This window comes from Euprymna scolopes, chromosome 9, assembly GCF_053919585.1.
Source record: "Euprymna scolopes isolate OS-2025 chromosome 9, ASM5391958v1, whole genome shotgun sequence".
NCBI lineage: Eukaryota > Metazoa > Mollusca > Cephalopoda > Sepiida > Sepiolidae > Euprymna > Euprymna scolopes.
The window spans coordinates 162,305,836-162,333,241 of record NC_136490.1 but is presented as its reverse complement, the minus strand read 5'-3'; the positions used below and the strand labels follow the sequence as shown (position 1 = coordinate 162,333,241).

At 31.4% G+C, this 27,406-nt stretch overlaps 2 protein-coding genes across 2 annotated transcripts in view; both read right to left on the bottom strand.

Annotated features, from left to right (window-relative positions):
* The window catches only part of LOC145284691 (uncharacterized), a 413,246-nt gene that overhangs the window by 241,400 nt on the left and 144,440 nt on the right, over positions 1-27,406 (bottom strand). The window lies entirely within an intron of this gene.
* On the bottom strand, positions 9,399-14,035 carry LOC145284962 (general transcription factor II-I repeat domain-containing protein 2-like). The gene is made up of 2 exons (XM_080134065.1): positions 12,727-14,035; positions 9,399-11,466 (listed from the first exon to the last, which is right to left on the bottom strand). The coding sequence occupies exon 2, from the start codon at positions 11,445-11,447 to the stop codon at positions 9,591-9,593; it is 1,857 nt and encodes a 618-aa protein (XP_079990191.1). The 5' UTR covers positions 11,448-11,466; positions 12,727-14,035; the 3' UTR covers positions 9,399-9,590.

Sequence of the window (27,406 nt, the reverse complement as noted above, 5' to 3'; positions counted from 1 at the left end):
TTTTTACATGATTTATTTTTACATGATTTATTTTTACATGATTTATTTTTACAGGATTTATTTTTACATGATTTATTTTTACATGATTTATTTTTACATGATTTATTTTTACATGATTTATTTTTACATGATTTATTTTTACATGATTTATTTTTACATGATTTATTTTTACAGGATTTATTTTTACATGATTTATTTTTACATGATTTATTTTTACATGATTTATTTTTACATGATTTATTTTTACATGATTTAATTTTACATGATTTATTTTTACAGGATTTATTTTTACAAGATTTATTTTTACATGATTTATTTTTACATGATTTATTTTTACATGATTTATTTTTACATGATTTATTTTTACGGGATTTAATTTTACATGATTTATTTTTACATGATTTATTTTTACAGGATTTATTTTTACATGATTTATTTTTACGGGATTTAATTTTACATGATTTAATTTTTACATGATTTATTTTTACAGGATTTATTTTTACAGGATTTATTTTTACAGGATGTATTTTTACAGGATTTATTTTTACAGGATTTATTTTTGCATGATTTATTTTTACATGATTTATTTTTACGGGATTTAATTTTACATGATTTATTTTTACATGATTTAATATTACATGATTTAATTTTACAGTATTTATTTTTACAGGATTTATTTTTACATGATTTAATTTTACATGATTTAATTTAACATGATTTAATTTTACATGATTAATTTTTACAGGATTTATTTTTACATTATTTATTTTTACAGGATTTGATTTTTACAGGATTTATTTTTACATGATTTAATTTTACATGATTTATTTTTACATGATTTGATTTTGCATGATTTATTTTTACAGGATTTAATTTTTACAGGATTTATTTTTACAGGATTTAATTTTTACAGGATTTAATTTTTACAGGATTTATATTTATAGGATTTAATTTTTACAGGATATATTTTTACATGATTTAATTTTACAGGATTTATTTTTATATGATTTATTTTTACAGGATTTATTTTACATGATTTAATTTTTACATGATTTTTTTTTATATGATTTATTTTTACATGATTTAATTTTACAGGATTTATTTTTATATGATTTATTTTTACAGGATTTAATTTTACATGATTTAATTTTACATGATTTATTTTTATATGATTTATTTTTACAGGATTTATTTTTACATGATTTATTTTTACATGATTGAATTTTACATGATTTTGTTTTACAGGATTTGTTTTTACAGGATTAAATTTTTACATGATTTATTTTTACATGATTTATTTTTACAGGATTTAATTTTACATGATTTAATTTTTACATGATTTATTTTTACAGGATTTATTTTTACAGGATTTAATTTTTACAGGATTTATTTTTACAGGATTTATTTTTACAGGATTTATTTTTACAGGATTTAATTTTTACAGGATTTATTTTTACATGATTTATTTTTACAGGATTTATTTTTACACGATTTAATTTTTACAGGATTTATTTTTACAGGATTTATTTTTACATGATTTATTTTTACATGATTTATTTTTACAGGATTTGTTTTTACAGGATTTAATTTTTACAGGATTTATTTTTACAGGATTTATTTTTACATGATTTATTTTTACAGGATTTAATTTTTACAGGATTTATTTTTACAGGATTTATTTTTACAGGATTTATTTTTACAGGATTTATTTTTACAGGATTTATTTTTACAGGATTTATTTTTACATGATTTATTTTTATATGATTTATTTTTACAGGATTTATTTTACATGATTTAATTTTTACATGATTTTTTTTATATGATTTATTTTTACATGATTTAATTTTACAGGATTTATTTTTATATGATTTATTTTTACAGGATTTAATTTTACATGATTTATTTTTACATGATTAATTTTTATATGATTTATTTTTACAGGATTTATTTTTACATGATTTATTTTTACATGATTGAATTTTACATGATTTTCTTTTACAGGATTTGTTTTTACAGGATTAAATTTTTACATGATTTATTTTTACATGATTTATTTTTACAGGATTTAATTTTACATGATTTAATTTTTACATGATTTATTTTTACAGGATTTATTTTTACAGGATTTAATTTTTACAGGATTTATTTTTACAGGATTTATTTTTACAGGATTTATTTTTACAGGATTTAATTTTTACAGGATTTATTTTTACATGATTTATTTTTACATGATTTATTTTTACACGATTTAATTTTTACATGATTTATTTTTACAGGATTTATTTTTACATGATTTATTTTTACATGATTTATTTTTACAGGATTTATTTATACAGGATTTAATTTTTACAGGATTTATTTTTACAGGATTTATTTTTACATGATTTATTTTTACAGGATTTAATTTTTACAGGATTTATTTTTACAGGATTTATTTTTACAGGATTTATTTTTACAGGATTTATTTTTACAGGATTTATTTTTACAGGATTTATTTTTACAGGATTTATTTTTATATGATTTATTTTTACAGGATTTATTTTTACAGGATTTATTTTTACAGGATTTATTTTTACAGGATTCAATTTTTACATGATTTATTTTTACAGGATTTATTTTTACAGGATTTATTTTTACAGGATTTATTTTTACAGGATTTAATTTTACAGGATTTATTTTTACAGGATTTATTTTTACATGATTTATTTTTACAGGATTTAATTTTACATGATTTATTTTTACAGGATTCAATTTTTACATGATTTATTTTTACAGGATTTAATTTTACATGATTTAATTTTACATGATTTATTTTTACATGATTTATTTTTACAGGATTTATTTTTACATGATTTATTTTTACATGATTTATTTTTACATGATTGATTTTTACAGGATTTATTTTTACATGATTTAATTTTACAGGATTTATTTTTACATGATTTATTTTTACAGGATTTATTTTTACATGATTTATTTTTACAGGATTTAATTTTTACATGATTGATTTTTACAGGATTTAATTTTACATGATTTATTTTTACAGGATTTATTTTTACAGGATTTATTTTTATAGGATGTATTTTTACATGATTTATTTTTACAGGATTTATTTTTACATGATTTATTTTTACAGGATTTATTTTTACAGGATTTAATTTTACAGGATTTATTTTTACAGGATTTAATTTTACAGGATTTATTTTTACAGGATTTATTTTTACAGGATTTAATTTTACAGGATTTATTTTTACATGATTTATTTTTACAGGATTTATTTTTACAGGATTTATTTTTACAGGATTTATTTTTACAGGATTTATTTTTACAGGATTTATTTTTACAGGATTTATTTTTACAGGATTTATTTTTACAGGATTTAATTTTTACATGATTTATTTTTACAGGATTTAATTTTACATGATTTAATTTTACATGATTTATTTTACATGATTTATTTTTACATGATTTATTTTTATATGATTTATTTTTACAGGATTTATTTTTACATGATTTATTTTTACAGGATTTAATTTTTACATGATTGATTTTTACAGGATTTAATTTTACATGATTTAATTTTTACAGGATTTATTTTTACAGGATTTATTTTTACAGGATGTATTTTTACAGGATTTATTTTTACAGGATTTATTTTTACAGGATTTATTTTTACAGGATTTATTTTTACAGGATTAATTTTTACAGGATTTATTTTTACAGGATTTATTTTTACAGGATTTATTTTTACAGGATTTATTTTTACAGGATTTATTTTTACAGGATTTAATTTTTACATGATTTATTTTTACAGGATTTAATTTTACATGATTTAATTTTACATGATTTATTTTTACATGATTTATTTTTACATGATTTATTTTTACAGGATTTATTTTTACATGATTTATTTTTACATGATTTATTTTTACAGGATTTAATTTTACATGATTAAATTTTACATGATTTATTTTTACATGATTTATTTTTACATGATTTATTTTTACAGGATTTATTTTTACATGATTTATTTTTACAGGATTTAATTTTTACATGATTGATTTTTACAGGATTTTATTTTACATGATTTAATTTTTACAGGATTTATTTTTACAGGATTTATTTTTACAGGATGTATTTTTACAGGATTTATTTTTACAGGATTTATTTTTACAGGATTTATTTTTACAGGATTTATTTTTACAGGATTTATTTTTACAGGATTTATTTTTACAGGATTTATTTTTACAGGATTTAATTTTAACATGATTTATTTTTACAGGATTTAATTTTACATGATTTAATTTTACATGATTTATTTTTACATGATTTATTTTTACATGATTTATTTTTACAGGATTTATTTTTACATGATTTATTTTTACAGGATTTAATTTTTACATGATTGATTTTTACAGGATTTAATTTTACATGATTTAATTTTTACAGGATTTATTTTTACAGGATTTATTTTTACAGGATGTATTTTTACAGGATTTATTTTTACAGGATTTATTTTTACAGGATTTATTTTTACAGGATTTATTTTTACAGGATTTATTTTTACAGGATTTATTTTTACAGGATTTATTTTTACAGGATTTAATTTTTACATGATTTATTTTTACAGAATTTAATATTACATGATTTAATTTTACATGATTTATTTTTACATGATTTTTTTTTACATGATTTATTTTTACAGGATTTATTTTTACAGGATTTATTTTTACAGGATTTAATTTTTACATGATTGATTTTTACAGGATTTAATTTTACATGATTTAATTTTTACAGGATTTATTTTTACAGGATTTATTTTTACAGGATGTATTTTTACAGGATTTATTTTTACAGGATTTATTTTTACAGGATTTATTTTTACAGGATTTATTTTTACAGGATTTATTTTTACAGGATTTAATTTTTACATGATTTATTTTTACAGGATTTAATTTTACATGATTTAATTTTACATGATTTATTTTTACATGATTTGTTTTTACAGGATTTAATTTTTACAGGATTTAATTTTTGCATGATTTTTATTTACATGATTATATTTTACATGATTTATTTTTACATGATTGATTTTTACAGGATTTAATTTTTCAGGATTTAATTTTTACAGGATTTATTTTTACAGGATTTAATTTTTACAGGATTTATTTTTACAGGATCTAATTTTTACAGGATTTATGTTTACAGGATTTAATTTTTACAGGATTTTTATTTACATGATTATATTTTACATGATTTATTTTTACATGATTGATTTTTACAGGATTTATTTTTACAGGATTTAATTTTTACAGGATTTATTTTTACAGGATTTAATTTTTACAGGATTTATTTTTACAGGATTTAATTTTCACAGGATTTATTCTTACAGGATTTAATTTTTACAGGATTTTATTTTTACATGATTTAATTTTTACAGGATTTACTTTTTACAGGATTTAATTTTTATAGGATCTTTTTTTTCACAGGATTTAATTTTTGCAGGATTTTTTTTACAGGATTTTATTTTTACAGGATTTAATTTTTACAGGATTTAATTTTTACAGGATTTAATTTTTACAGGATTTATTTTTACAGGATTTTATTTTACAGGATTTATTGTTATAGTATTTTTTTTTCTAGTGAAATTGGAATAGTAATGGCGGGAGGACAACGCTACGACAAACATTATTTGCAACGAGTTCAGCAGTTGATAAATTTACAGCAAAAAAAAACAATGAGCTTCCCTCCGACAAGGAAAATATGTTTAACCGACTCCACACTAAAAAAACAGACGCACCAAGAAGATGGTTACACCGACAGGGACTGGGCGTCATTCATCGACACATGGACTGCGTACAACCAAATGTGCAGTTTAAGCGACCCCGTGCAAATACGCAACGAATTAAGAACGTCTTGTTCGAACGATGTAAACAGACGTTTTTTGGAACTAGTAAATCTCGAAAGTCTCAATATAGTCAGAGAACAGCTCTTTTAGCGTATAAAACTCGTTATGGTACAAGGCATACATCAAGCGGTGCATAGACATAGATTCCATAATACGAAACGGCAAGAAAGTGTAGGGTCCTGCACCGTTTTTAGCAAAGTTTAGGACCCAAATGAGGTTTTGCAATTTTACTGTACAGTCTCCTAACGAGAGCTGCTGACTAACTATAAACTATTTAGATTAGATGGTGGCTGACCAACTCATAGCTGGACTTGCAAGTACAGAATACCAAAGCCAATATTTTGACAACAGTGGAACAGAAATTCCACAGACTGGTTATTAGACAACGGATACATCGATTCCTCACTTGCAAATCAGCCTAAATAAGAGTTCAACGTTTTGCTCAATGAGGTCTGAGAAGAAACCACCTCGGGAGAGGGAGGAACCCAGAACCTTTCGAAATAAACTTTGTAACGGGTGTAGGAGTACATCACACCCCAACGGGTTAAGGACGGAAGAACTGTCCGACGAGGGAACTCAGTAGTCATAATTACGGAATTGCTGGACACTTACGAAAAGTGTGTCGAAAACCAGAGAGATTGACAACGGAGTCAACGAGTTATTCAACACTACATCAGTCAAAAATACTTAGCAGCAGAGGAGGGGAAAGACAAACGTTTGGTTAACGAAGACAGAAATTAGCAACAATACCATATTTTGCAGATTCAAAAGAAGTTCCTCCCGAACCGTCAGCTTTCAGAAAAGTCGAAGTATCTTTGATACTGGAGTCTCATGCTGAATTTGGACGCTCCTCAGACAAGGGTCCTTGCTGTTGAATACACCACATCCAGGCCGTCGCGGATAATAGTGTTTAAAGATATTCAAGTGGCCCTGAAATACTGGAAATATTGGGATGCACTAAGGACGTACTAATACCAACTACCCATAAGATACGTGTGTATCACGGACGTCATACTACACATTAACGGAATAATTTTTACACGTAATAAAGTTGGCCTTAAAGAAACTAAACAAGTTGTTTACGTAACAGAGAACACGTCGGAATTTTACTTATCTGAGTCGGCACTAAAAGACTTAGAGTTAATCCCTCGCGACTTCCCATAGCAGATATCGAAAGCTGGCATATCAATCTTAAATCATGAAATAGCATCGTATGGATGTAGCCAAGGAGAAACGGTCCGAACAAATCCACAAGAACCTGTTTACTCCTATTGGAAATAATAGGGAACGTTTGGAACAATGATTACGGAAGCAGATCAAAGCAAATGCATTCAATATCTGCTCCCATCAAGCGTTACAATTGATGTCAGGGACACCATTGGATATAACGTTCATGCCGTGAGTGAAACAATCCGCTGTACACACTCCCATTCCTGTCTCCCATCATTGAAAAAAGAAGTTGAAGGACGAATTAGATATTACATTAGGCATCATCAGTTACGCCTACAGTCTGGTGTTCGAGGATGGTGGTTGCACTAAAAAAGAAGAGTCACAAAGAAGGACGGTGGGCAGCCCAGACGATGATGACTCATAGGTACACACACACCACACCTTGACCTCGGATTATCACTAGCTAAAATGTTATATGATGGAACAATAATCGATCACTTCCCTATATTTGCGAGAAGCACCGGATTCAAGTTAGTTGTAGAGAAACTAAAGAATTAAGAGAAAGGCGATGACAAAACAGTACAACATGCACAGCCGTCCACTCCAGCAGCTTCAAGTTGGCGAATCCGTTCAGGTGCAAAATCAAGAGGAGCCATATATGCGACGATGGACAAAAGGGAGAGAGTTGTCGAGACCATAGGTAATAGACAATACCGGGTACGGTTGGATGGAAGCGGCAGGATCATACTACGCAATATTCGTTCCTCCGAAAGATCAAACCTATAATAGATACGCCAGATTATTCGCTCAGACAACCACTCCTTAAATCACCTCCTCAAAGGCAAAAGAAAGGAGGATAACGTATTCCCGTGTGACATGCATGTGGAAAAGACAGATGATGATGTATGGATCCAGACGAGACATCTGACGCAGATATGGAGGTGGATAACCAAGATTCGATCAGGAAAAAAACAACAAGTCTGATCCCAGCATTAGAGTAACACGACCACCAAGACCATTGTCTCTACAAATGCGAGGACCAATTCACAACCATACAGAACTTCCCAACAAATGACCACAAAACACTGGTGTTGCTGACGTAGAGGGGTATTTAGAGAATAGGAACGACCAATGAGACGGGTCGGGAAAAAGTGGAACACCGGTCGTCATGCGGTGTTGTAAATTCAGCGGTAGTGTTGGACTCGGTAGACTTTTAAGTCCACTTTACAACGTGTACTAATTTAACACGCGTGTTTTCTGTTTGAAAATTGAGAAAGGTTATACAGAGATCGAATGCCGCACATCTTATACGCTCAACATCTCGTTCAGCGAGATTTCACGAGAAACGAGATTGTTTATATAACGCTTCAATTTTTGTTGCATGCCAAAAGAAGAGTTCTTCTACTTGTTGCTTAAATTAAAAAAATATTTTACAGATGCATTCTCTTATCTTACTTTGCCATGGTAATCTTAATTTTTCCTTTGGAGAAATCATTGTTTTAATCTGAGGGTTTTAAGCGAGATCTGATATCTCATGTCATAAAATCAGAAAAAAAGCTTCTTGTGGTAATTCATTCCAAAGGGGGGAGGGCCGGGTACCGCTGAAAGTGCCGCAAAAGACGTTTTAGGGTTGTAATAAAATACCGTCTTTGCTTACAATTCATCTTTTCTTGTACATGCAATAAGCTGGTTAACTAAACGAATTTAACAAACATGGTTTCTATCTGAAAACCGATGAAAACTGCAGAGAGACAGAATGTAGTACATCTTATACACCCAACCTCTCGTTCAGTAAGATTTTATAAGAGTATTTGTGTAACGCATTACAGTTTAGCATCGCCCACAGATACAAGAGTTCTTTTACGTTCCGTCCGAGACCCCCCCCCCATCTTCAAGTTCAACAATTCCCAGTCATCATAATATTCCACCAGCCAAATTTGCAACAATACGCATACGCGAATGATGTGTTTTACAAGTACATAATACTCTAAGGTGTAAGTAGTTTTTAGCACGATAGAAGGGAACAACCTTTATTGAATAAACCTTCTGCAATTTCTCTTGTGTATTTGTTCTAGTTCATATTCCCTGTTAGTGTTAAGCCCAGAAATTTGACCAATTCTCAAGTTCGGTGTTATTTATCATGGATGTCCGTGGTTGGAGAAGTTACTTTTAACTGTTAAAAGATAACAGCTTAGTCTTACTAGCATTAAATGTTACCACCCATTTACGGCCTCATTCCACTATAATCTAGAGGTCATTTTTTAAGGATTGCGTCATTTCCTTCGATTTCTGCGTATCTGTTTTTCTCTTGTGCATAATATAGAGCAGGGGTCGGCAACCTTTTGTTTAGCGTGTGCCGACTTAGGGTTTCAAATTATTCAGCGTGCCAACATTTATTATTTATAACGATCAAGGTCAATATACCTGTTCTCTATATTTATTTCATAAAATATATAATAATGTCAAAGTTTATAAATAATGTGAAAAAACTGTTTCTGAAAAGTTTTTATTATTAATGGGACCCTTGTCCTTGCATGGTCTTTGCCAATTCCTCAATGTCGGGAACATACTTTGTAACTTTGAGCTTAACACAGTTTTCTGAATGTTCAGGTGTTAGACGACTTCGACGTGGAGACAACACTGCTTTCATGTGAGAGAAAATTTGCTCACAAGAATAAGTTGAACCAAAAGCTGAGAGAAGAGCAAAAGCAATTTTCTTCAAACAGATGAATGAGCTTGGGAGGGAGATCCAACAGTTCAGAATAGCACCAGACTTTTCAAAATTTTCATCTTCCAGAGACTTTCTTAGTTCAGCAAATTTTAATGTCCATATTTCTGAAGACCTAAATTCAATCTGTTGCATTTCAAAATCATCAATGTCCATCCAGCTAAAAAGTTCCAGTTGGGCATTTGTCAAATCAAGCATGTCGGGCTTAATCAGATATGAAAATAAGGATCCATGAATGTAGAAGTCCTGGCTTCGTTTTTCGAATTCTGCTTTGAGTGCTTTCACGTACTCCTGAAGCTCATCTGTGTTCACTTCGAATTGATTTGCATGATTTTTCACATTTGGAAAGTACTTAAATGCTTTGATGTTGATGTCACGGGTAAAAATGTCAAGTTTCATTGTAAACGCTTTCCAATAGCTGAAAAGATCAAGGACTGTTTGTCCCTGTCCTTGTAATTTCAAATTAAGCTCATTCAAATGTGTGTTTATGTCGGTCATAAACATCAACTTCAACAACCAGCTTTCATCATTCAGCTGAGGAAATCGTTTCTGTTTTTCATCAAGAAACATCTTAATAGCCTCAAGACAACAAACAAATCTAGCTAAAACTTTGCCTCGACTAAGCCAGCGAACATTGTTGTATAACAGAAGATCTCCATATTCACACTCAACTTCTTGTAGAAGCGATTTGAATTGCCTGTGAACCAATGAAGAGCGAGAAATAAGAAAGTTGATTATCTCAACAACAGTTTTCATCACAGAGACCAAATCCAAAGACGAGGTCTTTGCACATAAGCCCTCCTGATGTATAATACAATGAAAACTTAACAGTTTGCGTCCAACATGATTTTCCAGAAGTTTTACAAATCCTTTCTTCTTGCCAACCATTGCAGCAGCACCATCGGTTGTTACGCAGAATAATTTGTTCAAGTTAATGTCTTGTTTAGAAAAATAACCAGTAAATGCACACAAAATATCTTCTGCTTTGGTTGTATCATGAAGGGGTAATAAACAACACAACTCCTCATAAATGTGATTATTCTCGAGATATCTTGCAACCACTGCTAGGCGAGACGCATCGTTTACATCGGTGCTTTCATCAAGAGCGACACTAAATACAAGGGATTGCTTTAATCCAGTTGTTTGCTTAGTTGTCACATTTTCAGCCAAGTCAGATATGCGCCTCTCAACTGATCTTGCAGAGACTGGTATTTCTCTAATTCGAGAGAGTATAATGTCCTTATTTTTTAAATCACGAAACAAAACTTCAGCACCACTCAAAAAAGCTTCTTTGATGTATTCACCATCTGTAAAAGGTTTACCATTTAAAGCCACACACTGGGCTATTTTGTAACTACATTCAGTAGCTTTACTCTTCATTCCAACAGCTTGGCTCAAAATAACAGTTTGTTTTTTGAAACCAGAAATAGCTTTTTTGATGGCTTCACCTTTTTCTTCTGAAGTTTTAAACTTAGATTGATGTTTGGTTTGAAAGTGCCTTTGTACACTAGATGTGCGACACACAACACTTTCGCAACAGAAAGCACAAACAGCACGATCCTTTTGTTCCACAAATCCATATTCTATTGTCCAATTGTCTTGAAATGGGCGATGATCAAGTTTTCTTTTCTTTTCAGTCATATCTAACAGCAGGGGTATTCTGAAAATATAAATAGGCCTAATTACGTAAACATCAATTATGATATATATAAAATACCAAACAAATTATTCTTGCCTTTGCTGTGGGAGAACCAGGATACATTTTAATAAAAATTGTGGAGAAAAATTATGTACAGGGTGTCCCAGAAAAAGTCTAAAGGTTTTGATTAGCTCGAGCTAGGATCCTATTCGTGCGTGGCATTCACAATTTAAAAAAAATATTTCATCCACGTATTCCTCCAATCATACCATTTTGTTTAGTATGAAGATGATCGAAATTGCTCATCTCTTCTAATCCCAGTTACGAGCTTGAAAATTAAAAGTACAATTTCAAGAATTTGAAAGGCAATTATACCTTATCTTGTATTCATATTCTGACCACTGAACAATTCTGTAACTCTAGCACCCTTCCTAAATTTAACACCCCTCAATTTCAAACAGCAAATAAAATGTTTAAAACTAATAATTTTCAAAATTTTTTTAGCTCATTGTGTTTAGGAAAGATTTTTCTTAAAGAAAAGTAAAACTTTTTAAAATAAAATCTCATATAATTAATTTTATCGTAAAAAATATCACAAAAAAGTCAAAGCTTCCTTACTGCGCGTGAGCGTTTTCACGTAATAGTTTCAATTTCAATTTGTAAATTTGTAAATTCTTGAAAATTTTCTATGATTTTAAAAATCGATAATTTTTTTTCTATTCATCAAATCCTTTTCATTTTTTCAGATTTTATGTAAAATTCTACGCTCTTTCGAATGGAAATAAAATTATTTTCTGAAAAATTCATTTTCATACTTCTTTTATTTATTTTTACCCCCCCTCTGTCTAAAAGTATGAAAGTATGAATTTCTATTAAAAATTCGTCTCGGAACACTCTAATTTATATCTTTATTTAAAGATCATAAAAAATGAATAAAATAATGTGTTGTTTTTTTTTAAACCTTTATCCCTTCATTTTGAAAATAAACGCTAAAGTTTAAAATATGTACATTCTTTTATTTTTTAAAAAAGATTTATGAGCTGTGTAATTTTTTTATTTTTATCATGCTAAAAAAATTAAAGTTTCTTTAGTCTTTCCCTTAAAATTAAATTTGCTCTTTCGAAGATCTGCTAAAATAGCTATTTTATCTGTATCGGAACACTTAGTAAATGTTACGAAAAAAAAAAAACCATGTAAAAATATTTAAAAACAAAAAAAAAAATATAAACTGAAAGTTATCCCTTCTATTTATAATCATTATTTAAAGCTTAAAGTACTCACAACAAACATTCTCCTTTTTTCAAATAGAGTCCACGTGTTTTTAATCTCTCTTAGAGCTGATGACAGATTTATGACAAGCTTAGTGAAAGAAAGGGTAAGTGGTAAGTTAGAGAGTTACAGTATAGGGAGATAACAAAAATGGAAGTTTGTTTTGTTTTGGTAAGCTTTAACCCCAAAATGACCCATTGCCAGTCATCGTCTCTTCACAAGGGATGGTAAATAGTGTCATTTAGTGTGAAAAAAGGAGGGGTTTTACATATTGTTCCAGAACATTATAATCATTTCTCACTCTTTCTCTCTCTTTCTGCTAAACGAACGACAGACAGACAGCCAGACAGATATTGAAAAAAAAATGACTACCAAAAAATAATTTGTTTCCTAATAAGGTTTATCATATTTTGAATATGGTAGCATATACTTAGTTTCATTACAAAACTTAAATAATAATAAAAAGCTAAAAACAAAAGTTTTATAATTACAAATAAAAATTTATATACTTTTCTTAACTTTTTTTCCGGCATTGTTTTTTTATTTGTATAAATATTAAAATAAATTTAAACAAAAACAAATAAACTCCATGTTACACGTGTTGTTATTATCACTGGTAAGTGTTTTATTTTAATTAAGATAATCATAGTCAAAAGATTTTTTGGTTTACATATACACTTTTTATAATTTCAAGTTAAATTTTATATACACTTCAAGGCATCCGTAGATTTCAAATGTCAGCGCTGCTGCTGATGTAAACAAAACTTCCGGCGATTCGTTGAAATTTTGGGCGGATTTTATCAACCTATCTCTGAAAATATTGCTTTAATTTCCAAATTTATGAATTCTTGATTATTTTTATTGTTGATTTTTGTAGAGGAATCATTCATTTACTTAATGGTCATTTATTTTCGTCTGATAAGTTACTTTTTATATATTTATTAGATTTTTTTATTATGATTTTTGACTAAATTTTACATTTGCAACTCTCTCACGCTACGTTGTATTTCATCTGGGTCGGTGAGACTGAGTCACCAGACTCAATTCAAAACGCATTTCAAAATTATAGTATCTGACAGAACATACTTTGAACGAGCATGGAGCATCTAACGCCTACGGTTCGCACGGACAAAAATAAAACGCGTTTTCTTGTTGTGGGCATGCACTTAGGTGGCAAGAGTACGCAAGAGATCGCAGATATCCTCATAATTCCAAGGAGAACTGTTTCCTTTTGGCTGTATGAAGTTTAAAAGATTTGGAGGCTCGGCGTGCCATTAGAATTGCTTGGCGTGCCACCTGTGGCACGCGTGCCGTAGGTTGCCGACCCCTGATATAGAGCTTTCTATCATCAGCAAATATACCATTGTCATCTACACATTGTCATAAGCTTTGGGTGTATCGAGGGTTACAGTTCTAGCTTCGTCCCCTTTAACGGGTGCATGGTATATAAGTTTAGATATGATTGGCAAAATATCTGGAGTAGAACGACAGTGCCTTAATCCATACAGTTTGTCAGAAAAAAAGATTAATTTTTGGTGATGGACTACTTCTTGATTTTTTCAATCTACTATCAGGGCATGTATGAAGTATTGTTTTCAAATTCCTTTTCGATAATATGTAGAAATAATTCTGTTAATTTGTTTGGATTCACTCTATATTGTTCTCTCTAATCTCTCTCTCTCTCTCTCTCTCTCTATCTCTCTCTCTCTCTCACACACACACACACAGGAACATGTTGATGCTACTTCTAGACTTTTCTACAAATATCATTATCGACTTATCTATTCCTTGTTTCCTTTCTTCCACCTCATTGAATATCTTGATCTAGCTTGCGGTCCTCTCTTTCTCTTACCTTTTTTTTACACAGTGATCACCACTTATCAAGGCCCGGAAGCCACTCAGGGATAAGGGTTATTGCAAGTACAGTACGTTAGTGTGGAGATTTAATGAAGTGTTTACTTAAGAAGGCGGTTCATTAGGAATTTGTTAACGTTGGACTTGAAGACATCCAAGTTGTAGTCAGGTGGGAAGCAGGCAGACGGAACAGAGTTCTACAGGCGTGCAGTTCTAAGAAAGAACCTTTGTTCATGGAATCCACGTTTTGATTTAGGCACAGATAAAGAGTGGGGGAAAATTTTCACAGTGGATTCAGCTAGACGGGGATTGGCGAGGGGGGCCAGAGATTGGGACCTATAGCTTTGATCTTTTCAAAGCTCAAGTCAATAGGCATTTATATATATATATATATATATATATATATATATATATATATATATATATATACAGGGTGCCCACAAAGTCTGGCTACATAATCTACAGGATGCTTCCACAAAGTCTGGCTACATTATGTAGCCAGACTTTGTGAACACCCTGTATATATATATTGTGAGAATATTTCAATTTGTCTCTATAACATATAAAATATATTAAAAGAAAGAAAATCATTACGAACTCTAAAAAAGAATAATGGATAGCAGTAATTGGATATAAAAAGTGCAGTTGTCAGCATTTTGATTTTTACATCGACTATTTGATGACGTGCAGAATAAGTAAAATATATTTCGGAATTTTTTCCACGTCTTAGAAATCATATATTTTAATTCTTACATTCTTATCGCGCACTGAACAAAAGAAATAAATCGCTTTTATATTGCATGCGCACATCAATATATATATATATATATATATATATATATATATATATATATATATATATATATATATAAATATATAGCCATATATATAAAGCCATATATATGTGTGTGTGTGTGTGTGTGTGTGTGTGTGTGTGTGTGTGTGTGTGTGTGTGTGTGTGTGTGTGTGTGTGTGTGTGTGTGTATAGCCATTATGAAAAAAGGATTAAAACTCTATAGAAAATATTCAAGCTGGATTGCACTAATATTTGAAATACAAAAGAAAACTAAACATCAATCCTTCTCTCTCTCTCTCTCTCTCTCTCTCTCTCTCTCTCTCCAGGCTCTATTAATATCTCTGTCTACTTCTCTCCCTCCCTTAAGCTTCTATCCTCTCTTTCCCTTAGATATAGATATATATTTATATACACATACATATATATACTCCTATAATTTTTCTGTGTATTGATATTCATATTAAAAACCCTTTTTTTCTTCTATTTATTTAAAAAGAAAAAAAACAGCTTCGTTATATATGGGTCTTGCTATTTTCATATTCTTTTAAACGTCAATTTAAATTAATTCCTATTAGGTTTTTCGATTTTCTTATGGAATGATCATCTTTAGTTTACTATTACATGTAAATATATCTATGCAGATATTCTACATGATGTATACCAACGTGATATTTGCGTAAAAAGCTTATAATAAACACAAACCCTTCTTTATATATATTTACGTATGCATATATATATATATATATATATATATATATTAAAAAATTACCAACCAAACCCTCTGTCAGTTTTTGGTCAACAGACATAACACTTAATATATAGGTGTGAAACTAACCGTAGCCCTCGGCGCAAGAGGGTCCGTGTGTGCCTGGCGTGCGGGGTGGTGGCTGATCCTGTGGTCGGGGCAGCGGAAGAAAGAGTTCCAAGATGGCGCCTGCCTGCTTTTATTAGAGACGGAATCTCGCAGGATCGCGCGAGATCTCGCGGGGATGCAAATTAGCTAGGCCATCTTGAGGAATAAAAATCGGTCCATTGGAGGTGCGAGGCAGTCGGGTTCTGACGTTCGTGGCGATCAGTACAGTGACCGTTGGGTTCCGTTAGTGACCGTTAGGTTCCGTTTCTATTCGTGCAGTCAGCTGAGCTTTGTTAATTACCTTCGCGCCGTGGCTGTCATTGTTTGTTGGTTCGCTGTGTGTTGCCGTGGTTCTTCAGTGAAACGCTTCGTCGCCCACGACGAGACTCCCCGTCTCCTACACGTCGGAAACTACACAAGATACTCTTACAATAGGATATTCGAACCCATGCGAAATTTTGTGTTTTAGCGGGAGAAAATCGGTGCAAAAGTGTGAAAAATTTTTTTTTAAATAGAATTTGCCACGCAAAGGTCGAGCGACGACAGTATGAATATGTATGCATAATGTAATAGCTACTTGTTCATATTTGTATTTTTAGCCTTGGAGCAAACAGGTTTTCATAGCCCAAGTAATTATGGTAAAGGAAAAAGTCAATCATAAGCTAAACGTTTTGGTTTCGGATTTTCCTTATAATAGAGGACTCTGTTGGATTTCTTTTTCCAAAAAAAATATAACTAATACCGCTTGTACATAAATGCTAGAAGTCATTGTAAAAGTAAAATTGTAACTAATACCGCTTGTATATAAATGCTAGAAGTCATTGTAAAAGTAAAATTGTAACTAATACCGCTTGTATATAAATGCTAGAAGTCATTGTAAAGGTAAAATTGTAACTAATACCGCTTGTATATAAATGCTAGAAGTCATTGTAAAAGTAAAATTGTAACTAATACCGCTTGTATATAAATGCTAGAAGTCATTGTAAAAGTAAAATTGTAACTAATACCGCTTGTATATAAATGCTAGAAGTCATTGTAAAAGTAAAATTGTAACTAATACCGCTTGTATATAAATGCTAGAAGTCATTGTAAAAGTAAAATTGTAACTAATACCGCTTGTATATAAATGCTAGAAGTCATTGTAAAGGTAAAATTGTAACTAATACCGCTTGTACATAAATGCTAGAAGTCATTGTAAAAGTAAAATTGTAACTAATACCGCTTGTATATAAATGCTAGAAGTCATTGTAAAAGTAAAATTGTAACTAATACCGCTTGTATATAAATGCTAGAAGTCATTGTAAAAGTAAAATTGTAACTAATACCGCTTGTATATAAATGCTAGAAGTCATTGTAAAAGTAAAATTGTAACTAATACCGCTTGTATATAAATGCTAGAAGTCATTGTAAAAGTAAAATTGTAACTAATACCGCTTGTATATAAATGCTAGAAGTCATTGTAAAGGTAAAATTGTAACTAATACCGCTTGTACATAAATGCTAGAAGTCATTGTAAAAGTAAAATTGTAACTAATACCGCTTGTATATAAATGCTAGAAGTCATTGTAAAAGTAAAATTGTAACTAATACCGCTTGTATATAAATGCTAGAAGTCATTGTAAAGGTAAAATTGTAACTAATACCGCTTGTATATAAATGCTAGAAGTCATTGTAAAAGTAAAATTGTAACTAATACCGCTTGTATATAAATGCTAGAAGTCATTGTAAAAGTAAAATTGTAACTAATACCGCTTGTATATAAATGCTAGAAGTCATTGTAAAGGTAAAATTGTAACTAATACCGCTTGTATATAAATGCTAGAAGTCATTGTAAAAGTAAAATTGTAACTAATACCGCTTGTATATAAATGCTAGAAGTCATTGTAAAAGTAAAATTGTAACTAATACCGCTTGTATATAAATGCTAGAAGTCATTGTAAAAGTAAAATTGTAACTAATACCGCTTGTATATAAATGCTAGAAGTCATTGTAAAAGTAACATAGTCACAGCCAAAAGAACTAGAAAACACGCAGAAGATAGGAACTAGTGATGTGGGGAAAATTCCTAACAGTGAAGTAAAAATACAACCAGTAATTCTTCCATTATCGAATAAATAGGAGGTCGTTTTCAATGCAACCAAGGATGGTTAAAACGAGTGGCCTCTACAGGGGGGAACAATAAATTGGTCGCTCTAAACATACTACAGCTTTATTTTAAAACTTTTATTGAAAAAATCAATTCAGGTAACGATTATGTGGTAAGGCTGACACCTATTCTGTTAAAGAAACTTGGAGCATGTCTTTTCTACATCCGCCAGCGGGAGCTCATACTCAGCGAATATTCAGTGGATAACGGCGAGCAGACTAGTTTTGGTGTTGTGTGAGGTCATGTGGTGATGTTTTCGACATATAAAGTGAGTTCATGGCGGCGAAGAAGGCAGGCAAGTGATAGAAGGGTCGTTGCATTTCTTCTGAAGTCAAGTCTTTGGGCTCGTGGGCCGACGCCGAATGCCGCTGCCTCACCGATAGGATCATCACACTCTTCAGCACATCTAGGTACACATTGGTGTTTACTTTCATGTCGACTTCGAAGATGGGAGGTGGCGCGATGTGACCCTCAATTGAAACAACACCAATCACAACCGTGGCCGGAAATTTTGTTTTCATTACCCTGGGCACGTCCCTATTATTTGTGACAATCTAGCGATGCATTTTGTGGGTGCTGGCAATGGTCTTGTTGTTATAATTTGGATTATAATTGTACAATGGCGATCTACGAACTAGCTCGTTGAAAATTGTGTCACTTTAAGACATGATAGAAGACTCCTATCGCTTTTGAGACACAACTGGTCAGCTATTAGGTGACCTGCAACAAATATGAAAACCGGTTTCATCAAACGGAAATGGAATCATGTCCTCTTTCTAAGGCGACAATTTTATATTTCCACTTCGTATTTCTTGAGTGGATATATAGTATATTTTAAGTGTATATTCCTTATAATATAGTTACAAATGAATACAAATTATGATATGCTCCCAGTTCCGGCCCGTATCGAAGCGGTGATTGAGGATAAAGGCGGCTACATTAAATAGATTTCAGCTCTGCTACATTGTCAAGTTGCCTTAATTTGTTTTTTATATAAAAGTTTTAAAATAAATCTGTAGTGTTGTTTTCTTTAGGGCGAACACTTTATATATATATATATATATATATATATATATATATATATATATATATATATATATATATATATATAATGGACTCTCCCGTCGTGTTCTATGCATGAGGGCCAAAACTCGCTCTGTTTCACTCTGCCTTCAATGCTTGTGCCGCATGTGTGACACGAGGCCAGCTCTGCTCCCACAAACCAAGCCGAACGACTCACAGGATACAGGCTTGGAAGGTGCTGTTCCTACTCTTGCTCTACGAAGATTTGTTTGATTCGATAGCCGTGTGTCAATGTATGTGTTAATGCTCGCAAAACATTTTTCCCTCCACAATTTTCTATCCGCAACATCTTTTTCAAAGGTTTTTGGGTTCACGCCTGCGTGGTTAAGATTGTCTTTCAGCTTACCCCTGTACTTCAGAAATGGACGACCCATACACGCACACACACACACACACACACACACACACACATATATATATATATATGTATATTATTATTATTTTTTTTATTATTATTATTATTATTATTATTATTATTATTTAATACCTACAAAAACTGCTGTTTCATCCTTTCGGAAAATGGAAGACCCACATATATATATATTTAATACCTATAAAAACTAGTGTTTGATCCTTTCGGGAATCATTAGTGCAAGGTATCACGATTAACACCAGTCGATAGATTCGAACCCATCAACAGAAGCAATGTCTGGCTTCATTAGCAAGGACTTAATCCATTCGGCTACCGTTAACCGCGAGACATACTATTGAAATTTAAACATCTATTCTTTTAAATGTTTTTAACGTCTGTCATAGTGATCTAATCATCATATGATTATCTGCGTATACGAGCTTAATTGGCGGACTTTTATTTCTACTGAAAGTGCTCAACGATAAGAAACGGGTTTCTGAAACAGGCTGTCATAGTTATTTACTATAATAATAAATACCTACCGACACTAGTGTTTCATCCTTTCGGGAATCATCAGTACATGGGTTCATGATAAATGCCAGTCGATAGATTCGAACCTAGCAACAGAAGCCATGTCTCGCTTCATTAGCAAGGGCCTAATCCATTCGGCTACCGTATATATATATATATATATATATATATATATATATATATATATATATATATATATATACATACATATATATATATATATAGAGAGAGAGAGAGAGAGAAAGAGAGAGAGAACGAGAGAGAGTAAGTTATAAAATATATATATATATATAGAGCGATTAAGCTACACTGAATATTCCGCGTTTCATCCACTCTAGGACTCTTCAGGATTATGCGCAGCAGCCTGAAGAGTCCTAGAGTGAATGAAACGCGGAATATTCAGTGTAGCTTAATCGCCATATACATTTTATAACTTACTAACTAGCTCTACCTACGTATTGAGCACTTTTAGAGTAAATACTTAAAGTTTACGCATAAATTTATACTTTCGCATATTAATTTTGTGAGTAAATTAAGTAGTTATATATATATATATATATATATATATATATATATATATATATATATATATATATATATTACATTTTCACCCCAAACAAGGCACATTGCCACTTTGGTGTAGGGGGCTACTATCAGGGGCAACAACTACTGGGGTACTATGTTGGGATTTGGGCAGCAAGATGTCGGTTCACGTTACACTTGAACTTCTACATGTCAGTACAGTTGCGGAAGCAAGGACCCGGAATGGAATTCCAAAGTCTAGCGGTTCTGGGGAAGAAACTACTGGAGTAGAAAGATCTTTTACATCTAGGGATCTCTACAGTGTGGGGGTGCGATTTAGCTGCTTGTCTGGTTTGTCGACGATGTCTACGGCGTGGGGGCACAAGTGTCTGCAGTTCGCCAGAGCATTCACTATTAAAATACTTGTAGAACAGGTAGAGGGATGCAACATTTCGTCGACGGGACAGAGGCTGAAGCTTAGATGCCAGTTCAGGACCTATCAGATTGGCGACTCTCTTTTGAACCTTGTCTAAAAGCTAGAGACTAGTAGCAGTTGCACCAGCCAAAATGTGACAGCAATACTCCATACATGGGCGAATGGTGGCCTTATAGAGGTACAGGATACTTTCGGGTGTTAGTAGTTTTCTAGCACAGTAGGGAGAGCCTACCTTCTTCGCAGCGGCCCTGGCAATGCTTTCAATATAATTGTTCCAACTCATGTTTCCTGTGAACGTTAGGCCAAGCAGTTTGAAAGATGTACTCTCAGAGAGGGAGTCGCTGACCATTGCTATTAGTGGCAGAGATGGTTTCTTGTAATTATTGAAGGAAACAAGTTTAGTTTTGGCAGCATTGAATGTGACCATCAATTTTTGCCCCTGTTCCACTACAGATTGGAGGTCATCCTCTAGTGTTTTTGCCATTTCTTTAGATATGTGTTCATTTGTTTTCCTGTCATGACTGTTATAGAGTGTGGTGTCATCAGCATATATACCGATCTCAAAGGCAATTTTGTTGGGGAGGTCATTAATGAATATTAGGAACAATAAAGGTCCAAGGATAGACCCCTGAGGCACTCCCGCATTTATATCATATTGTTTAGATGTATGACCGTCGAGGACAACCTGGATTTTTCTCTTATCCCAGAAGGATTTTATTATGTTAAGTATTCCACCAGTGATACCGTATGATCTAATTTTCCTGAGGAGAACCTCATGCCATACCCTGTCAAAAGCCTTAGATATATCTAGAGCTACTGCTCTGTCCTCCCTCCTCAGACATTTAAAACCCATGAGCCCAAATGTCTGAGGTAGTATAGATACGCCCTCAGACATTTGGCCTCATGGATTTTAAATGTCTGAGGGAGTGGCACTCGTCTGACAAGTCGTTGCAATCATCATATATATGTGCATATATGTATGTACACATATATATATATATTTATATATAAACTAACAAGAAAAAAACACTAACCTAGTTTTAAAACAGATCCTTTGTCCGATAAATGCATGCCCATTGGCCGATAGGAAGGGCGCGGTGGATACTAGAAAGCTGATTGGCTAACTAAAATCTCAATAGAAGAGGAGCATATAAAAGCGATAAACAACCACAGAATTCGAACATAAGCTTGAAGAGTCCAAGAGTGGATGAAACACGGAATATTCAGTGTAGCTTAATCGCCATATATATTTTATAAATTACGAACTAGCTCTACCTACGTATTGAGCACTTTTGAAGTAAATACTTTACTTTACGCATAAATCTATACTTTCGTATATTAATTTTATGTGAGTAAATTAAGTAGTTATATAAATAAATAAATATATATATATATATATATATATATATATATATATATATATACTAGCAAAAGTACCCGGCGTTACTGGGTCCAAAAATAGCGTACATGATTTATGAAAGTATGGTAGGTTATGAAAAGGAATGGTTGTAAAGAGATAGCTTCGAATATGGGGGGTAGCAAAACCAAAGCAAAATATGATGAAAGTAAAAATAAAATAGATACATCCCATAATTTATTATACAATACTTGTTCACACTGAAACACTTATCACAATATTCTGTGGATCTATATTAAACAAGGCCGATAGTCATTAGTCGCATGCTCTCGTGTAATGAATAAATGCGTGAATGTAGGATTGACATGAAATTCTTAAAGATAAACTAAAATGACCGAAAAATGGGCTGAAATGACTTAAATAAATAAAAAATAAATGACTTAGAATGACTTTAATGAACTTAAGGATGAATTAAATGACCTTAAGAATGACTTGAATGCTTAAAAAATAACTGGAATCCTTCACAAACAACTTGAATGATCTGGAGAATTACTTGAATGGCTTTGAGACTGACTGGTTGTACAGGTAATTATTTTACATTAAATTAATACAGAAAAGTGATCCCCCACTTTATATCACAAAGTTACAAATATAAGTACAGCATGTAGTAAGAACTGATACTACACTTTGATCTTGGTCAAAAGGCCAAAAAAAGTTAAATAGCTAAGAACAGGATCTTAACCAAAAAGGCCAAGCACAAAAGTGTTACGGACAGAACGACATACCGACCGACCGACCGACCGACCGACCGACCGACCGACGGATTGACTTATAGGGTCGCTTGCACGCGACTAAAAACCTTGTTAAACTGTGTGACATATTTCTATTCGATGGAGGTCAGGCGCGAACGAACACCCCATAATTTAATTATACCATATTTCCTCAAACTGAAACATAATTATCAAAGTATACTTACACAGATAGATATGAAAAGTCTTTATTAAATTTTGTGCCTATTTCCATTCTATGGAGGCCAGACGCGTGCGAAGACCCCACAATTTTATTATACCACCCCTATTTAATTTAAAACATACTTATCAAAGTATTATTATGTACATCTATATCAAAAACACTTGTAAACGTTTTTTTTTAATTTTAAAATTTTTTATTTCCATACTTTCTGGACCAGGCGCGTACTCAACCCCCACAATTTTTATGAATCATCATTATGCCAGATCAAACATACCCATTCCTGTGTCTCGATACATCTTCTATCGTTATTTGTGAGCAGTTTTCTATAATAGTCAACCATATAGGAGCCTATTCGTGACCAGGTACACGCACAGACGTTCAGCTTTATATTATAGATATATATAAATATATATATGTACGATATTTGAATATAACAAAATTTGATAATGGCTATATACAGACTGTATTAATTTTACACATGATGAATTAAAACAAAATGATACGGCCAGCTTGTTTCAAACAAATGAATTAAGACTAGAATAACGGATGAAATAAATCTCTCTCTGTATAAATAAAATGAACTCATTTTTCGCGTCCGATTTTGACATTAATAGGATTAAAAATCAAGATATTTCATGCAAATATAATATGCACAAACGGCAGAACAATATCTGAGGTGTGTTATAGGCTTATTATTTCTCAAATTCCTCGATAATCTTAGATTTCTATACTTTTTCTGCTGAGAAGTCACGGCCAAAATCGGTTAAGATCAATGGAAGTGGTAAAATATTTCTCTCTAATAAATTCCTCCTCCCCCTGCCACCACTTAACACCGTTTGGGGATCGTTCACAAGGAACAGTTGAGAAGAGAACACCGGTTTGGCTTCGTAGTTCTTTCATGTGAAGTTATTTAAAATCACTAAACTAAGCTGCAGTGCTCTGTGGCGTAGTGGTTAGCGTGCTGGACAATTCACATTATATTTTCACGTTCGCGCCGACCTACCGTAGTCGTTTTTTTTTGGTTTTTTTTCCTAAACAAGTGGAATGGACTTTTCTTGGTGGCCGAACTGTTAACGTTGCAGATGTTTTTTGTTTTTTTTTCACACTTTATTTTCCTACTTTTACTCATGACTCCGGGTTTGATCCTTCCTACTTACCTACCATAACATTTTTTAAAACTCCCCCCCCCGTCCCGGAAACAAACACTCGGGCAACTCCGGGTACCCCCGCTAGTATAATATATAATGGAAATGAGAATATAACGAAGAAAAATAGGAACAAAGGAAATCAATAGAAACCATATAAAGTCCAGGCAGAATTTTCTCTTATTTACTAAAAGAATCGTCTGAAAGACTTAATGTAAATAGGTGTGTGAATCTTCAGACTAATGGAGAAGTATTTACAATATTAATTAAATCCATTGTTGACACCCATTATAATGTTAACACATCTTGATGCGGCTAATATATTATCAACCCCAAAAGATAAAAACAGACATGCAGACAAGTTTGAATTTTTATTCAATAGAATAATTATGAAGTGTTAGATACCAATTCCTACTGTTTTGTTTTCCTCCCTATAATGATGCATAAAATAAATAGAAAATTACACAAAAGCTAAAAAGACAATTCACTTTTAAAGTTTAAGATACTATTGGTTAAAATAGCCTTTTTATACGGAGAAGTAATGATTTCATATTTGCTAGAGTCTATGAGAACGTCGATGAATAGGATAATATTGTTTGAATTTAATTCATAAGCGAAAGCTAGTATGATGGTATGTTTGAAAATGATCTTTTAGTTTCTCTATTTCGTTATTATTGTCAGCTAGAATATAAATATCGTCGACGTACCTGACGAAAATGGACGGTTTTAATAGTATTAAATATTTTGTTCTCAAGGTTGGACATATAAAAGTTGCTGAAGGTGGGCCCCAATACGGAAACGTGAATGCTCCTACTGATACAAGACCGCAATTATAAAAAAATCATAAAAAACTTATTAATCGAACTAAGTTGATCTCCTGACTAATAACCAATTCCCCAATTTCTTAGTAGATACTTTTTAAACAAAAATTAGAAACTTAAACAATAATAACAAAGTTAACAATCCTCACCTCATCAATATATTCTTTTGCAGCATCAAAACTTTAAACGCTACTAAGAAATATAATGCATCAATATATATCCCCAGTCAATAATAAGATCCTATTTATGATCTACTACAAGAAATTAGCAACTGCTAACCTTATATTTAAAAACAACACTTCCCAGACAACAAAATCAGTCGATGAGACAAATGTAGTCTACCAAACGAAATGCCTTCAAGGAACATGCATCTCCCTACACTTTCCCGATACAAGCTCGATTTTTCAATACCTAAAACAACATGGCTGCCAGGATTCCCGGTTTAGAAAAAATCATATTTACACACACACACACACACACACACACACACACACACACACATATATATATATATATATATATATATATATATATATATATATATATATAATCACACTTGAATAACTGTGGGCGCCTTACTATTATTAATTGTTGAGGTTATTTTTATAGTTTAAGTGTACATTATTTAAGAAGAAGAAATTGACAACAGAAAGAAACCAAATACACTTTTAAAGTATTTTCCTTTCTTCTTGTTTCTCGTTAGCTCTAATCTAATGTTTAAATACATGAATTAGACAAAAGGCGTAAATAAGGAGAGGATTAAATCAAGACGTTTTTTAGTCGAAACTTTCTAAAATTAACATCAACAACGGAGGGGGCGCACATCGTTGAAAAACGTGGCCAAATTACCCTTGATTACTAGCTAAGGTAGAAAAATAGTAAAGGGGAAAGGAGGAACTGGAACAATCTCATCGAACACGCATGAGATCAAATTATGGGTATGTTCTTTCTGTTTACACAGAGACGACGTGAGCTAACTAATAGATTCATCCTCTAGAATTTTTAAATGAACTTTTCAGCGTGATGTGTATAAGATACAGAAAGTTTCATCCGTGTATAACTTCTCTCTCTCTCTCTCTCTCTCTCTCTCTCTCTCTCTCTCTCTCTCTCTCTGTATATACATATATATACATGTATATATATATACAGAGAGAGAGAGAGAGAGAGAGAGAGAGAGAGTAAAAAAGTAATCCGTAGCAAAAGCTAAATCCACTATCAAAAACACTTTTGTATTTATAGCAAATTGTGTTGGATTAGAAAATAAATAAATAACACTAAAATATGGCGATTCGAGAAAAGTACAATGTTTAGAGGGGCTTAAGCTTAAACATCTTTAAAATTTTGATGCTTAATTTTTGTATGAATTATATAATATATGAAATGGATTATATAATATATGAAATAAATATGTAAATTTCCAAATGTGATGTGCTGTTCATATTTACCCTACTAATAGCCGTTAAAATATTCAAAAAAAATTTAAATAGTTGCAATTTTATTATCTAATGTCTTATAGCCATGATTACATTTAATAAAAATAAAGGTATCTACATTTTTATGCAATGTGTAAAACGGTCCATTTTTTATTTCCTCGAGCTAAATTTAACTACACATAGCTTGAATTCCTCATATTAATACATACAAATTGTATTCATGATGGTCGGTTAATTATTTTTTAAGTTTACCAAACACAAACAAAGAAAGTTGATTTTTAACTATGAAGCAAACTTAAAAAAACTGTAATACGCCATGAATTTATAAAAACAGAGGTTTCGAATAAAGATTAATAGCAACTTCAATATTAATTGCTCAACTGGTTTCCGT